At 36.8% G+C, this 17,605-nt stretch overlaps 1 protein-coding gene across 1 annotated transcript in view; it reads right to left on the reverse strand.

The window, feature by feature from the left end:
• Nucleotides 1-565: 565 nt before the first annotated feature.
• The window catches only part of LOC135463542 (small subunit processome component 20 homolog), a 48,709-nt gene continuing 31,669 nt past the window's right edge, over nucleotides 566-17,605 (reverse strand). The window contains exons 46-64 of the mRNA XM_064740805.1: nucleotides 16,457-16,555; nucleotides 15,590-15,757; nucleotides 15,278-15,447; nucleotides 14,578-14,725; nucleotides 13,285-13,401; nucleotides 12,473-12,643; nucleotides 11,373-11,504; nucleotides 10,706-10,816; nucleotides 9,989-10,138; nucleotides 9,392-9,511; nucleotides 9,000-9,062; nucleotides 7,791-7,922; nucleotides 6,711-6,846; nucleotides 5,961-6,124; nucleotides 5,340-5,411; nucleotides 4,392-4,601; nucleotides 3,730-3,856; nucleotides 1,554-1,699; nucleotides 566-1,005 (exon numbers count right to left, since the gene is read on the reverse strand). Coding sequence (XP_064596875.1) covers nucleotides 880-1,005; nucleotides 1,554-1,699; nucleotides 3,730-3,856; nucleotides 4,392-4,601; nucleotides 5,340-5,411; nucleotides 5,961-6,124; nucleotides 6,711-6,846; nucleotides 7,791-7,922; nucleotides 9,000-9,062; nucleotides 9,392-9,511; nucleotides 9,989-10,138; nucleotides 10,706-10,816; nucleotides 11,373-11,504; nucleotides 12,473-12,643; nucleotides 13,285-13,401; nucleotides 14,578-14,725; nucleotides 15,278-15,447; nucleotides 15,590-15,757; nucleotides 16,457-16,555 — 2,562 coding nt within the window. The 3' untranslated portion in view covers nucleotides 566-879. The remainder of the gene's footprint in view (nucleotides 1,006-1,553; nucleotides 1,700-3,729; nucleotides 3,857-4,391; nucleotides 4,602-5,339; nucleotides 5,412-5,960; nucleotides 6,125-6,710; nucleotides 6,847-7,790; nucleotides 7,923-8,999; nucleotides 9,063-9,391; nucleotides 9,512-9,988; nucleotides 10,139-10,705; nucleotides 10,817-11,372; nucleotides 11,505-12,472; nucleotides 12,644-13,284; nucleotides 13,402-14,577; nucleotides 14,726-15,277; nucleotides 15,448-15,589; nucleotides 15,758-16,456; nucleotides 16,556-17,605) is intronic.

A 17,605-nucleotide genomic window follows, 5' to 3' on the forward strand; every position in this document is an offset into this window, starting at 1 on the left:
AACCCTCCTTTAAATTAACAACCTCTTACAATATTTATTTCAGTGGCCTTGAAAAGAAATCAAGTACAAATGTGCAGCAAATATGCCATAAGTAGCTTTCTACTATGACATGATGTGAGGCAATCACACCTTATCACAACGGGAAGCCACTCCGCCGTCCTCAACATCATAATCAAGCCATCAGTCAAGTAAAGACAACAAAATGTTCACTTAATCTTAAATTTTACCATTCATCTCTTGCTGTAATACCAAAAAAAGGGACTCAGTTGCAAAAAATTTATTTGATGTCAGATAAGGTAATGTACTAAACAAATTCATATAACCATGGTCTTGAAGATGGAATTAATCAATCAATCAATCAATCAACCATTTAACACAGCCTGGGTTTGAACTTTCGGCATATGCCAAATACTGACCACTAATGATGGTAAATGACATAAAAAGACGCCACAAAGAGTGCAATTTAAAAAGCAAATAACTGTCACTTTTGGTACTGAAATTTACTTTCTCCCACTAAGATATCATTCCCCAAAAAACCATCAAAATACCTCTCTCTATAAAGACAAATGGAAACCTCAAAATCATACAAAATTTGCAACTTGGTCATGCACGAAATTTTAGGTCATTTCTCATCAAATAAATATCAAGTAAACAGCCTAGACAGGGTTAGCTTAAAATTTTTATTTCACACAGTGAAATTAATATTTTTCCATTTTTACAGTTGTAATCATATTGTATGAATGTATCACAAGGCTCCTTCATCCCCCAAAGATCCAACAGCTCATACACGGAGCTGTCATATTCTGATGACTTAACACAAAATCAACACTTCTCAATTTCTGGTCCAACATTAAATCGTCTCCTTATTATGCAAGCATGTCAAAGTTTTCTCTTTTTCACTTTTTTAGCAGGTCGGAACTGCTCAATTCGCCTTTTCTTAGCCTCTTTTTTGCTAAGATTCTTCTTCAACTTTCTTTTGGCAGCCATTTCTGGATTGGTGACAGCCTGTTAAGAAATAAAAACCCATGTGTCATTTATTTACTGTAATCCTCTCTTTAAAAAACATTAAAGATTTTTTTATAGAAGCTGAGTTATTACAGTGAAATAGGCAGCAGATTTTAAATCTGCAGAACAAGTAAATAAGAAAAAAAAAAAGGCAGAAGAAAAAAAGCAGAAAAAGAAAAGGCAGAAAAAAAATACTGCACTCTGTTCCAAATGCACCTGGCATTCTATTCCATCTGGCCTATATCTTGTAAACTACTCCAAGTTTCTGCAAAGGGCCAATTAGTCAAATCAATTAGTGACACCTGAATACTTTTGTTTTATTTATTTATTTGATCAGTGTTTTAAGCCATACTCAAAACTATGTCACTTATACCATGTCAGCCAACAATATGGTGGGAGGAAACCAGGGGAAACCCTTGATCATCCAGGTTGTTAGAGGACCTTCCCACGTATGGCCAGTGAAGTACCAACAAGATATTGGTGACATGTAACCTGAACAATAAAACTAAATCGATAATACAGATTTTAATCTGACTGGTAAAGCCTACCTCTTCTGCCCTTTGTCGTTTTCTGCTGATCCTGCGCTCCTGAAGGACACGCTGGACCTTTGTGTACAACTGCGTGAAAATCTCCACACCCACAATCCCCTTGATCAGCTCCAAGACTTCTAGTGCCAGAGATTTTAAAGCTGTATCTAGGAGATGAAACACAATCATCTAATTAAGAAACTGCTTTTTTATTTTATTGTATTGATTGATAACATAACTTTTTGGGTTTAAAAGATGTGTAAACCAGTTACAAGAAGACTCAAGAGAGATACCAACTTTCCAAGTGTGCTATTCCCACTGATGCCAATCTGTCCATGATAAATGAGGACTGGGATCATAGGCTCTAATCTAGCACACTGGCCCCAGCATCACAAAGCAATCTTAGACTTAAGTCCAAATTTCAATCAATACACTTGGTATGTTCCTTTCCGTTACTTAAGCTGAAATTTGTTATACAAAAACTTACTCAAAATTTACATTTTCAAGCAAGTATTTTGACCTTCTTACATAAGAAATAACAATTTTAAAGTGATTTTAAACTTTGACCCAAGTTTAAGATTGCTTTGTGATCCTGAAGCCTGGTTCCACTGCCACTGTAAGACATTGGGTTTGTTGAGTATTTGGTGAAGGGTGATGGTTTAGTGTTCGCAGACAAGTTTCCAACATCATTAAACCCATTGGCCATTGACAAGAAGCAGCCAAACCCATGGCAGCTGGATTAGAACCTGTGACCTGATTAGTAAGGCATTTGAAAACACACATTTGAAACAGGTTTCAAATCTACGAGGGGAGCCTGAGAAGTTCTTGGTCTGATGTACCATGAGTTTTCCTACATGTGTCTGCTTGTTATGTAGGTTATAATTAAATAGAACACCTTTTTACCAACATATAAAGAAACTTACAAGACATGAAAATCGCTCTATGTAATTATATGAGAACCATCACAATGTCTAACAAGTCTTCTTAACCTGCCTAAGACCAAGAACTATTCTGCTCATTGACTGGATCACGATAATGCGAAGACAGTGACCAGGTTTTTCTTTGTGGTGAGACTTATAATAATTTGAAAACTACAGGTTTCATTAAACCCACACATATCATACAGTAAGCATGCAGAGTACACTGACAAGAGCTTTAAACTTTTTATTAAAGACACATATTGTCCACAGTGAAAAAACTGCACTGTTATTTTAGACACCATCTACTTAAAGTTGAGACTTCAAGATGTCTGCTGACATGTATCTGAATTTGGTTTATTTATTTATTTATTTGACTTGTGTTTTACACCATACTCAGGAATATTTCACTTATATGACGGCAGCCAGCATTATGGTGGGAGGAAAATCAGACAGAACCGAGGGGAAACCCACGACTATCCGCAGGTTGCTGCCCCACCTTCCCACGTACAACCATAGAGGAAGCCAGCATGAGCTCACAGCAACCAAATTGGTGAGACTACTGGGCCTAGCGCGCTAACCAACTGACTATCTGACATTGAGTGAACGATCACATGTTCAGTTTTATCCAGGGTTTTCCATTAACCATCAACTCATTCAAGTCGCTTTTTTAAAGAAACATGGGCGATGACTGGCTTTTTTGACTGGTTTACCTCCCCTTGCTGTCTAGATGAAGGGAGTTGTTCAGCGAACTTCAAATGTCAGACAATAAGTTGTAATAATGCGGCCTATCACGTAACTTCTGTTCTGCCATACAGATTGTTCGGAATTACTTTACAATACATTATCAATTGAAATGAAGATTGCATTTGGTTTACTAGACCTAAAATTCGTTTTCAGTCTATTATATTCTTTACAAGTGCGATCCACGCGCGAATGTTGCATTGTGAAATCTTCGTGCTGCCTCATTTGCAAGTTATCTCATCGGGCGGACAGATTACACCAGTGACGGCCTTTCCCTTAAAACTGTCTTAACTGACTTTTGTCAGAAAATGTATGCACACGAGGTTTAGTTAGGAGATAAATGCAACTCATTTTTGTATTTAGCTTAACCAATTTAACATTTCTAAATTCATTTCGGCGGTACGTCCCATTATAATCTTCAAGCACATCATGTTGGTAAACTACATAAGGGATAATCTAAGTTAAAATGGTATAGGCAGGGGCACTCAAATTATACTCGCTATGATGCCGTGACACACTGGAGCCCTGCCACTCACCTGTAGAGTTAGTCTTCTCACTGGACTCTCTAATCAAAGGAGGTAACATCAGTGGGAGGATACCTGACAGGATGGGCTCTCCCAGGTCCAGGCTCACTGCCGCCAGCCACTTAAACACGTTCTTCCTCTGTGAGCAAGAAAAATTTTAAAACTTGTGGTTTTTAAACAATGTGGCTGGTATATCATTCACCACCACTAAAAAAATTCAGATTCATCAAATACAAGCAGCTTTCAAGAATATTCACGAATTCAAAATATAAATTCAAACAACTCACAGAATATGCAAAACACATAAAGTACAATAAACAGGGTGAATAAATAAAACCTTCTGTCAGGAAAAAGCAATTTTTTCCAGATAAGGCGATATCGATTTTATTTTATCTTTTATGGGCTAAAAAATAAAAAATTGAAATAAAAGTAATGCACATTTATTTTGTTCAATCTTCTGTTTTTTATGAATTTCCTGCGTTTCATATCTTGCAAATATGTTTTCAACAGGAAAAATTGTAGGGACAGTCCAAATTTTCCATAAATCAGATGACCTTCAAGTTTTATTTTTATACCCTGTTCTGACATGGAAAAACCATCTATTCTGCCCTTTAAAAAAACAATTTAAATTGTTGCGGCCTATAAAGCCCAATAATGATTTTTACAAATCTCACCTTAATTGTGACTTTAGGCTGATTTATCGTCTCATGGTTGGCTTCTCGCACCATTTTCTTCACGAGCCATCTGAGAGAAAGCACTGAAGACTTGTCTCCCTTTACAGAGCTCTCATCCGTATCCTCTATCTCATCTTTCTCTGTTTTCTGCTTCACAGTGGATGTTATGAGCTTTGCTGTCCTTGTGATAAATACCATATTTTTAATGACCTGCAAAAGAACATACTGAAAGTCATGCAATTTCTGAAGGCTTTTTCTAACTTTTCAGAAACCAGAAATCAGAACGATAAGCATTATTGTAGTTCAAACAAAATCAGGCAAGATGCCGTAGAGTATTCCGTCAAGGAAACCCATAACGCTTAGCAATGTTCTGACATGTCAACAGTTAAATATTTTAATTTACAATACGCATATTATATATTTTGTGTTCAAATTTTGATATATACATCCTCGTATAACATCCTTTCACTGATCCCAATTTTATTCCATATAATCTAAAGTAATTAAATCATATTTCAAATCTTGGCAAAAGTCAAAACTGGCTTTGTGGAATTGTCCCCTGGACAAATACACATTATATTTCTTCACTAATTCACTAATTGTATAAGTATGGTACTGAAGCATAACTTACAATGCAAGTCTTAATTACTGTATCTGTTTTAAAGCCATCACAAAAAATGTATGAAAACTACACTAATCTCAGAGCCTCACAAGCCATGTACTGTAAATCTTCACCTTTTTGAACTACTAAAGCACTTTTTTCAGAATTTATGCATGCAATTACTATGAAAATGATGCCCAAAAGAAAAACCACCCCATAGTTCTCTCCGAATGTTTCAAAATATTTGTCGCAGTGGTGGTCGCAGAGGTTAAAGAATTAGCATATGTGACAGAAATTCTGTCCAGTCACAGTATGTGCCAAATCTTACCAGGAATATGTGTACTTACTTGTTCTGCTAGATCTTGATCCAGCAGAGTTGATTGTAACTGAGAACAAAGATCTGTGGCCAAAGTGGACAGCTGGCAACAAATAAAAACATCCACTGCATATAAAATGGTATCAAGATGTCAAATAACAAATACATGTACAAAGACACACAACAAAAACTCCTCGTGACCAATGTAATGGACCATTCTCATTCTTTCACACAATTTTCTTCTTTCAAAATATAGAAGATCCAAAAATCTTGCAAACATGCAGTAAAAGTTATACTCAAATAAGACAAGACATAATGTCGAGTCATTAACATATATGAAATGAAAGCCTAACAGCATGTAACTCCCGAACATTATTTGGCCCTTGTCTTCACATGGTATTTCAGCGACTTGATATCAAATATCAGCCTGTCCTTTGGGGAAATGATTGGTAAATGACGTATCTGCACACACAGATACATCATTTACCAATATATCACTTCAGCTATCTGCAACTATTAGGAACACAAAGCAGACTATTTTTTAAAGTTAGTCCATTTTTTAATTTTAATGTTTTCTTTTATATAGTACACTATTAAAATTTCAACATGGTATTCTAACTACCGAGTTACACGAAAAATATCTTTATCTTACCTTTGACAAAGTGTTATTCAGGAGGTATTCTTCTGTCTCCTGAGGTGTGGTTACTGCGGAAACAAGCTCATCAGGTGACCATGCTGAGAACAGCAGACCAATCAACTGACAGGACACATATCGGACCCACATATGGTCATACGTCAGATGGTGACGAATATGATCTGAGAAAAAAATGCGGAATATTTTAATGATGTGAACAGCTCAGATACACAGTATGTCATTACAAGGAGATTTGTACGTGATTTCTCATCCAGTTTTGACAGAAAATAATGTACATAATATAAATGTAAACACAAAATTACCTGACTTGATTTCTGCTCAATCTTTATTGATTATCACCTTGAAGTTATTATGAATTTAATGGCATTATTTGTTGAACTTCTCATTTTAACATTTTGACATATTTTTTTAAGTCCTATTGATTTGATTGGTGTTTGACCTTGTACTCCAGAATATTTCACCAATACGACGCATTCTGGAGGAAACTGTGAAAACCCACAGCCTTCCACAAGTTGCTTGGACATATTCAAGAACCAAATGTACTTTAATATAGATGAATAAAAGGATACTATTTTTATAACCTTGAATATACAATTAGTTAACATGTCCAATGTAGTTTCATATACACATATAGTTTCATATAAAATTATTATTATTATTAAACTACACAAAAATTTGTATTGTACCAAAGCTTGTATATTTTTGTTATTCAAGAAAAAATAATAATAAATGGCATTTTTTCCCTACCCCATATGACAGAAAAGTGCAGAGTCCATTTCGGGTTTCTGAGAACATTACATTCCCTGAGAATCTTCATCAGTGAGTTGAGACAATTGAACAACAGCTGGTCCAGTTCCTGTTCTTCACCTTGTGTCACTCCCTCCTAAAGGCAAGGAGAGAATGTTAGTACCATTAGTAAAACATCATACAGGGATTTTCGTCTGCAAACTATACCATTTTATGCATGTATGCTTGAAATTTTGATTATCATGGCCCATTTGGATAAATCAATGTTTTTGCTGCGGACATTCAGCCAATGAGGTCAAGCTCTTACTGCTTCATCAGAACACTTGACGGATTTGAGGATCAACAATTAACAATCACTGCAGTCATAATCCCAAGAGCAGTCTCACAAACGTAAGCATCAAAAACCCAGGGCCATGTTGTTCAAAAATGGTTTAAGATTTAATACCAGATTTAACTTTAAACCGAGTCTTCAATTTTGTACTTACATGTACCCTAAAAAAATAAAGACATTGTACCATTATATTAAATATGAACTAAAACTGCTGAATATAATATATATGAATATAATTTGAATATGGAGAACTATATTGGCTGCTGAGTTTGGCTTAAAATTTAAATATAAAACATGACTTAATACCAGTATTAGCTCATACACTTTCAAACAACTGGACCCAGGCCTTCAAATTTAAGAGCCGCTATCCTATTACTTATCCTTACGCTAAAATTTACTTGTTCTATTGCCTCGAGTGTGTATTCTGTTCATGGAAGGAAGGGTAGGTTCAAGTTAATAAGGCAGGTTCAATTTTAAACTGTATAATAACTATCAAACTTAAGTTCTGTATGCATCTGATGTATTCTGATCATACCAACCGATAAACTTACCACAGTCTTTAGGAACTCAATAAAAGAAAGGTGAATAAAGTGCACTATACCTGGTGAAATCATGTTTTTGGTTTCAAGTTTCCCCAAAAAAGTATCATTTTTTTAATGGTATTTCAACAGCTGTTCCTGTCTTGTTTCTTAAAGACCACAGTACATGCACCAGCAGGTCATAAACTATAGGACGTGTCAAGGGCTTACCTGTTTGTACCTGTCAGGATCTATCTGTTCCTGTAGTACAGGTAAAACTTCCTCCAGATGATTTTCAAACTTAGCCGACTCCACTTCCACAAACAACCCACACAGCTGGGCTCCCAAAATTCTATGTCGGACCTAAAGGGGAAATAGAACCAGTACATAGAAAGATGTAACAGTAAAAGGAAATGTACATATACAGATCCTCACATTTTCTTGTAACAGTTAAATTACTGTGAAAATCAGGATAAACCAAGATCAGGAAATTCTGTCAGCTTCCACACATGCTGCTTTCATCTGGCTTCTTTAAATGTCAACAAAAACAATTCTCTAAGGACTACAGGTCTGAGCTACAGCCAGACAGGTCTGAGCTACATTAAGACAGGTCTGAGCTACAGCCAGACAGGTCTGAGCTACATTAAGACAGGTCTGAGCTACAGTGAGACAGGTCTGAGCCACAGCGAGACAGGTCTGAGCTACAGTGAGACAGGTCTGAGCTACAGAGAGACAGGTCTGTCCTACAGCGGGACAGGTCTGAGCTACAGCGGGACAGGTCTGAGCTACAGTGAGACAGGTCTGAGCTACAGTAAGACAGGTCTGAGCCACAGTAAGACAGGTCTGAGCCACAGCGAGACAGGTCTGAGCTACAGCGAGACAGGTCTGAGCTACAGCGAGACAGGTCTGAGCCACAGCAAGACAGGTCTGAGCCACAGCGAGACAGGTCTGAGCCACAGCGAGACAGGTCTGAGCTACAGTAAGACAGGTCTGAGCTACAGCGAGACAGGTCTGAGCTACAGTAAGACTGGTCTGAGCTACAGTAAGACAGGTCTGAGCTACAGCAAGACAGGTCTGAGCTACAGTAAGACAGGTCTGTAAGACAGGTCTGAGCTATAGAGAGACAGTCTTCATGGCTCTATTAGTATGACATGTACCCTAATTCTTCAACCTTTTCAACCACAACTGCACCCAATACTTTAAAACATTCTCAAAAAACTAAAGAGAACTATGGAGTGTAGAGAAATTATCTGCACGGTTTCATGAAGCTTGTATCTTTCATATTTGACTTTCAAATCATATTTGGGGCCATATACGTCACAACTGTATGCATAAATTCCACTGACAAAAGTGATCTCCAGGTCAAAAGTGATCTCCACGTCAAAAGTGATCTCCATGTCAAAAGGTTGAGTATGTACGTGAGTACCTGAAATGACATACCTTGTTATCCCGGAACCACTTCAATGTTACAGCAAAGAGCTCATTCCTTGTATTGAGATCAATCTGTAATTTATTGAAAATGAATAAAACAATTGATTGGTGAACAAAGGAAAATATTTAAACACATCACAATATTAAATATATATATATATATATATATATATATATATATATATATATATACATACACTGCATCTTATGAATCCTACATGTAACTAATCACGAACATACATACACACTTTTTCCCCACCGCTGCTCTCTTTGAGAGAAAAAAGTTACTGGTACATCCAAATTCATTAAGTAACATCGGATGAATATTTTGTGCTATCATAAATCTCACTACTTTCAAACCAAGCATAAGCTTTAACGTATAACAGGGTTTTCTCACTTACTTTTTCTAGAAGAGACTTGAGAGCCAATGCTGTAAGTTTCTTGCATTTTGCTGACTCATCATTAGCCAGGCTTGTTGCCATGGGGAAGAAAAATAGCCCAGAAAACTTGATCAAGACATTCTACAAATGAAAACAAAAGAGCTTGATCAGAACATTCTACAAGTGAAAAAATATTAACTAGATCAAGATATTTGGCAAGTGAAAACACAAATTTAAAACTTGATCAACACATTCTACAAGTGAAAACATGAAGATACTTATCACAAAAAAGAGGTTGAATAGAAAATGCAAAAGTACTTAAAAAATAAAGACAAATTATACCTGGAATAAACATGTACATTTTATAGAATACGTCATTTTAATTATTTAATTCACTGCACGGATACCTAATTTAGAACACAAAAAGAGAAGAATAATGCAATTTGTCAGCCTAAAATAACATACATTATATAATAGCCCAAAGATACATACACATTTAAATTACATATTTTCTAATGTCCACTACTACCATGCATGTATCGCAACTCCAGACAGAATGCTGGATAACAACTTTGAATTTCAAGAGATATTACTGGCCAAAAAACCTACGACTAATACCTGTGGAAAACTGGAAAATATGGTGGCCAACATTTCCAGTGTGGATTCTCTGCCCGACTCCATCTCATACTCCAACTGAGTGACGAAGAACTCTAGGTGTTTCTGCAGTTTATTCCCCAGTGGGTAATCAATCAAGTACTGAAGGGTGAGCTGAGAATCAAAGGAAAATCATAGTAAATGTACATGTACAAAACAATCTTTTTTCAAGAATGATCTGCTAAGAATTGCTATTATTAGCAAGCAGTTTCCACTTCAGTACTACTATACACATACATTTTTCCAACCTTCTAATGCTTAAATGCAGTAGAGTAACTATTCTTTATGCTTCGACTTTTTTCACCAGCTTTGAAGAATGGAATAAATTATATACATGATACTTTTCGGGAGCCGTTTTAGCTTCAGGGCTAAATTTAACGCAAATTCAAATACATGACCTAAAATTTCGCTAAAAAAAAGGGTATTTTAGGAGCAAACCAAATATCATTAAATATAATTTTACTTTTGGTGAAATTTGCATTTTTCGATAAAAAAACTTAAAACACTTGTCCATGGTTAAACCACTCTCCGAATCAAGCCAAATGTGTAACTTTAGTCAGGGGTGAAATTTTAGATCAATTACTGCAGTATGATAATCCATTACACTAATATCCTCTATGGAATGTTTTCCCAAAACCCCCCAAAAAAGGATTTAAACATTTATGAAATGTGGTAAAGCACCTGCCGACTCTGTAGCCTGACATGAGGGGAATCCCCTGTCAACGCCATCTTCTCCACCTTCAGCATTAGTTCATGGACCTCAGGTAACACAACCTTTCTGGATAGTATGGCCTACAAGAACATAGGGTTAATACAGGTACATAGGGTTAATTGTCAGTTATTTCGCAGTCAGGCCTATGTTAAATATAGAATATGAGCAACATTGTTTGGGTGAGAAAATCTTAAAGCCAGAGATAAGCTATAAAAACAGAAAGACATTATTGTTTAAGACAGCACTTTTAAATGAATATACAATACAAAACACGTACTTGTGAAGCAAAAACAGTACTCTAAGAAGAACTGAACAAAACTCAGTCATGTAGTCTACTGTAAAAGTCACATTGACTTTGAAAATGCTCACCTGTAGTTTGATTTTGATTTGATTCGTGTGTAACCCTATCCTTACAAAGATTTGACCTACAGGTATATGCTGCAGAAAAACACGACAGCCTACTGGGTCCTAGAAATATAGTTTAATGCTACACCAAAACTGAGATTAACATAGATACTGCTGGATTTGGACATATAAGTCGTAAACGGGTACCATACTTGTTTTCAGTAAGAGCACTCTACACTGCTGGCGAGGGTTGGCAGAAATTAGCAGAAAGTCTCAAGAGCATGGTCTTACTTTAAGCAAGGTGAAAGCCGTCCCTTGTCTGTTAAAGTCATGGATGTCTTCCTCACAGAAACTGAGCAAAACCTTCAGCTGGTCCGTACCCAGTTTGTACAGCTTCACATCTCGTACAAGTACAGTCACAGTCTGCCAATATTAACACACCAAAATACAAGTACAATGCATTAACAGGCTAAATTTGATGAGTGGAATGAATATATGATGCACACTATTCAACACATGTCGCACCTTTCCACCATAAAGCAAAAGATGCTAAAACTTTATTTAATTGCATACCAATAAGTAGATAGGACAAAATCACACTGTGTAAACAACCTTAAAAAATGCTGAATTTTAATGCTACAGATTTTCTGACGAGGATTGTTGTCCTGATACAGGGTTTACAAGTTACAAACGTTTTTACTTCTCATTATACTCATGTGAATTCCTAGGAATGATATCACCACTTAGAATAAATATCAATGCTCGCTATCTTGAAATAAAAAAAAACAACAAAAAGAAAACCCTGGCACAACATGCAAGACAGTGTCATCAAGAATAACTTTATGTAAATGCGCACATTTATTTTATCAGGAATAGTGAACATGCCGAATCGATATAAACAGAATGAATCAGATATTTCATTTGTTTATTTGATTGGTGATTTACACCGTACTGAAGAATATTTCACTTATACAGTGGCAGTCAGCATTATGGTGGGAGGAAACCAAGCAGAGCCCTGGAGAAACCCATGACCATTCGCACGTTGCTGGCAGACCGTCCCATGTACGGCCAGAGAAGAAACCAGCAGGTAAATCATGAAAGCATGTAGGGTGAAGAATTTCCCTGACTGTACCTACACCCACTTAAAGCACACCTGATATTACAGAGCTGCAGCCAGTTATTTCATGTTATTTTTTAACAACTACATGTAATCACCTTGCTATATGAAAGCAGGACATCATGTGGATTTACTTATGATTTTCGGTGTACCCATAAAATTTCCTATTAATCTTCACCAACTTAATACAGGAGGATGATAAGTTCGTGAAAAATTCCATGAAGTTATAAGCAATTTATTTTCCTCTTAAGTCATAGCAAATGTTGGGGTTTACCTTAAAGCACATGGAGACCAGTTCTTTGTTATCTCCCTTGGCTGCGCCCGCGGTGGCGTAGTTCTTCAATAAAACAAACAAAGAGCTGGCAATTCTCTCTACCTGGGTCTCCAGCGAGGGGAGAGGGAACTTCAACAGCCAGCACAGACATCGCAGAGATACACACGTCATCTGGAGAAAACAAGGAGAAAGTTAATCTGCTTTTTTAATCTTACCAATCATAACATCAAATCTTTCACTAAAAAAGTGCAATCTCTAACCTGGTAAAAGCTTGACTTCACATCAACTTAACAGAAATGCAAATGTACTCACCAGAAAACAACTCTGACTTTTGCTGACTCAATCAATTTTATATCAAAGGGTTTATGAATCATAACGCTTGAAAATCAACGCACATTTCCATGGGTGAGACACGTAAGCATGTGATCGGATAAGATTTATACATATTCCTAAAACCCATTAATGGTGTGCCTTTAAAGGTGTGCCTACAAGGTTGAATGTGTTGAACATACTGTAATTCCTCAACCTATTTGCATATGAAAGTTCGACTTTCAGTGCAATTTATGCACATTTTTAATTCGCTTTGGGAGACAAAACTACATTGGTCAGATTGGCAAATTTCAGGGCTTCACAAAAAGCACAACATTGGCAGTCTACACCAAATAATGCCTTCAGAAAATGCTCGAATAAACACCTTGCAAACATGTAAAAAGGTTGAAGAATTACACTAGTAAAAAGTGATTTTGGTACCGGAGAAGCTTAATTTAGCAAAACATTTTGAAGCAGGAGTGAAGTCTGCTGGATGTACCTACCTTGACATGTTTAGAGGTGAGACAATCTGCTAATACACTGATGAAGGGATCTAACATCTGTAAATTGGCCAGATTTGAGGGGACGAGACGAGATTTCTTCAGCAATAAATGTAGTAACTGAAAAAGATGATTCCTTAAATCAACAGCTGTAAGACACTCAGGTTGTAATGCTCATATATGACACACAGCTGACTGATCCCAATAATGCAACATTCTCCACCCCCAAGAAATACTGATCTAAGAACAATTAATATATTATGCAATTAGGCATTCAGAGAATATTGCTCGACTGATTGAGCACTTAATAAAACTGCATAATGTTCAAGCCATGCGATACGTTCAAATATTGACCTCTAAACCAAAATAAAGTAGAATGATTGACACTGTCATATACAGATATTACATGCTATTACATGATACATGACAGCGCTAAGATTTTGCCATGAAATCGATAAGAAAGGCCAAAATGATTATACTGTCACAACAATGACTGTTGCTTGTACATGTATGTGTAAGGATTGCAAAGCAGGGACTTCGTATGTTATGGAGTTGTAAATAACTGCCATGGTAATAGACACTGTGGGGAGTTCGTGCACAAATTTAGTGCAGAGGTCTTTTATATTCAAATTGTGAACTGTATTTGATAATCCATGTATTATGGGCGGCAAATGCAACCCTGACAATGGCCCAGGAAATCTTGAGCTATGAGATAAAAAAGATTTCTTGGTCTTTGATATGCAAAGCATTACCTACAACTACAACGCTATGACTGGCCAAAAACTGTAACCACACTGGACACTGACACTGACACCAGCACCACCACCCCCACCGCTGCCAGCATCTGATCCTTCACTCACAATACCTCTCCTTACAGGTGAGGTAATAAAAAATTCATTATTTTAATTAATTATGCAAATTTCCACTTCAAATGCATCATATCCTGACGACAACAGAAACTGGTCAACTCCAACTTTCCCTCCTGTACACCTGTCGCAGACATTTAATTTATTTGTACGGCCACAAAGGGTTTGAAGATGTTGGAAACTGGGCAAAGCCCAGATTAAACTGCTAAGTACCTAACAACGGTCCTGACAAAGTCGCAGCCATATCAGCTGGGGCTAGATTTAAAGTTTTGAATCATTGGGGACGTTTCGGCCAACTGTGATGAGAGAAAATATTATGAACCATTTCAAATGCAAATTAATCAAATTGTACTGAACAAAAGTTACTGCAAATTTTAGAAAGATGTAATGACAGCCACAAGCACCTCTATGGAAGATGATGACATCATACCTGCAAACCAAATTCCACCAGAATGTGAACATTGGTCCTCTGGCTGCCTTTTGGTTTGACTCCCCCTCTAGGAGCAGCTGTAGTCAAGAGGAGACAACTGGGTGGTCGTTCACCAGGCTTCTGCTCTTCCAGGACTTTCTTCTTATCCCTGCAGAAAAGGCCCCAAGGAGCTATTTTATTTATTTGATCACATCCTAATGTCACACTATTATTAAAGTGATCCTTAAAATACAAAACAAAAATATCTCATCTCACCAAACATGCTCAACAGTAGCCAGTCAATAACCTGATTAAAGAGTTATGAAGAAAATCCCTTGAAAGAGTTTTTGTCTTCCATTAAGAGACAACGGTTGTGAGAAAGCCAGCAAGCTTGCTTCAGAGGGGATCCAGCTCAAAAATGTTCTCAATTACATGTACAACGCCACCAGTTTCCAATCATACACCCATTGCTGAAAAAATAACCACAAATTCAGACATTTCAGATTCAACCTGAAACATATTTGGGTGAAGTTTTATTTCATTCTAATGCGCTATTTAAATGTCATACAAACAGACACAAAGTTGAAAAATTATGGGCATCTCCAGTTCCAATTTACTTGGTAATGTAAAGCCAAAAATGGCTATCCTGAATGGGGGCCCTGAGTGAGTGAAATTATGTACATATCATAAGAGTACAGGAAAGTCTTTACAATAAACTTACGTCTGCTTGTCACAGAACAGTACAGGAAGCGTCTCACTGGTCAGACCATGTATGAACACCAGAACATTCTCCTCTGTGAGGCCAGGGTTTTCTAGGAACCCCTTACTGACCCTCTGTAAAATGTCCTGCGCTTTCTTAGAGGTCTTGTGATTCCGTGAAGTGTCCAATATCTTAAATCAAAAAAAAAAAAAAATCAGTGGATTAGCTGGGACTAAAATAAATTCTTCAAAAGAATGAAGGACAATGGTGGTGGTCACATACTGGGGAAAAACTTTGCATCTTGAAAATAACGTGTAAAGATCATTTCCATACCTGTTTCAGGGGTTGAATCAGCAGAGTAAGAGAGTTTTGGCCGACTAATCGACCAATCAGCTCATACGAGTCATAACTTTTGCTGCTCTTTGCCTCCATGAGTTTACCCACAATGCCCTCCACATCCTTTTCTTCTGCCACTTGACCAAATACTTCTTCATTAAAAACCTGTAAGAAAAAAAGTCGCATATCTGTAAAACAATCCTGACTCACCACAAAAAAATATGAATTTTGAAGTTAGTCATAATCATGCTTTTATATAAATTTTCATATGCATGTAACTGTTTACTAGACACAGTATAGATATACAGGCACTGCCATGATTGGCTGAAGTACATGTACACAAACTAGTCATGTGGTGGTACCCTGAGCTCTTCAATACCTGGAGGTGAGATTGCATAGCTTTCAATAGATTTCAGCACTTGACCAGGCTATAAAAAAGGGCATTAAGCAATCTGTCGGCACAACCAAACCAGTGACATTCATGGCTGCCACAAATGCCACATCTAATTATATGTTAACAATATGCCCACCTGGAAAGATTTATTTATTTTATTTATTTGATTTGATGTTTTATGCCGTACTCAAGAGTATTTCACTTACACAATGGCAGTACACATAGACAGAGGTGCAGCTTTCACTTGTTTTTGTGTCTTTGCTGCCTTTCACAAAAAAAAAAGAAAAAAAAAATTCAAAACTTGTTGCCATATGGACATAGACTTTGAACTTTAATTTCCGGTGTAACAGATTTTTTAATAATATTAAAGATACCAGGTACGCATAAAATGTGAGAGTACTGACTGCAAGACTTCAAGACCAAGACATTCTTCCCAGTTAACACATGTTTTCTTGTATGTTAGTCCTTACCTCCAGCAGGCTGGTTAGACAGGGGTCAAGAGCCCCAGGGGTGAGCTGGCTACTCAGGTTTCTCAGGATTGTGTGCACAGTGTAGGACAGGACATGGAGCTAACAACATAGGAATATATTTCAAAGATAACTAAATAAATAATGATGTTTTTACAGTTAAAAGATCAACCTCTTTCCAAAGCTAAGGCAACACCAGTCTTAGTTTATGTTATACGGGCTAGTGACACTAAAAAATGCAAAAATGGAATAAAAAATAGAACTTAAAATCTTCCATCTTACTTGTTCAATCCTGATATTTTTATGATTTTCCTGTTCTGTCAAAACTTTCCAGTCACATAAATACATGTTCAACAGGACAGAACTGTAGGGACAGGCCTTAAAATGAAACTTAAAAATCATCTCATTTGTGGGAATTTAAGAAGTTTCATTTCCATACCATCTTCTGACAATGAAAAAAGATTAATTCTGCCTATAAAACAATTTCAACAACACAAACTATACAATGTATATATGGATTACATCAGACTGAACGACAACTGGTACAGGTATTTAATTTAGAAATCATCATCAGATAAACACAAAACAAAGAAAATATTATTATTCATGTATTAAAATATTATTTGAGAATTCAGACAAAAGCTTGTTGACAGCTTTGTAGCTAGCCTTCGTAGGTTTTTAGGCAGCTTTCCGTAATCACCAGTATGCCCAATAGTAAACCTGCTTATGTTTGTGAATGAAGGATTACCTACTGTGAAATAAAGAAATATGCACATTTTGTTTCAAGAAGACTTGGTGTGACTAGATGCTGACACTTGGTTATATATGACAATTAAAACATTTAATCAACGGAAAGCAGGGATTGATCAGCAGGGATCTTCAACATCTGTATGATGGCCCGGCAATAACACTTGGAGTCCCGAGGCTGGATATAACGTACAGTTCACATTAAATGATTTAAATATCGTTCATTAGATGTCAAGCACAGATTTGGACAAACACCCATCTCACAATACAGTTGTCAGCACTCCATATCAGCTGGTACGAAACCTGCAGGACCTGGCATGACTCTACACATGTGTACTTGTGTGGTGCAGCCTAGGCCTGTGCGAGTTTCTGGCATATATGTCCAACCACATATTTAGGCCTATA

Source organism: Liolophura sinensis, chromosome 1 (assembly GCF_032854445.1).
Source record: "Liolophura sinensis isolate JHLJ2023 chromosome 1, CUHK_Ljap_v2, whole genome shotgun sequence".
NCBI lineage: Eukaryota > Metazoa > Mollusca > Polyplacophora > Chitonida > Chitonidae > Liolophura > Liolophura sinensis.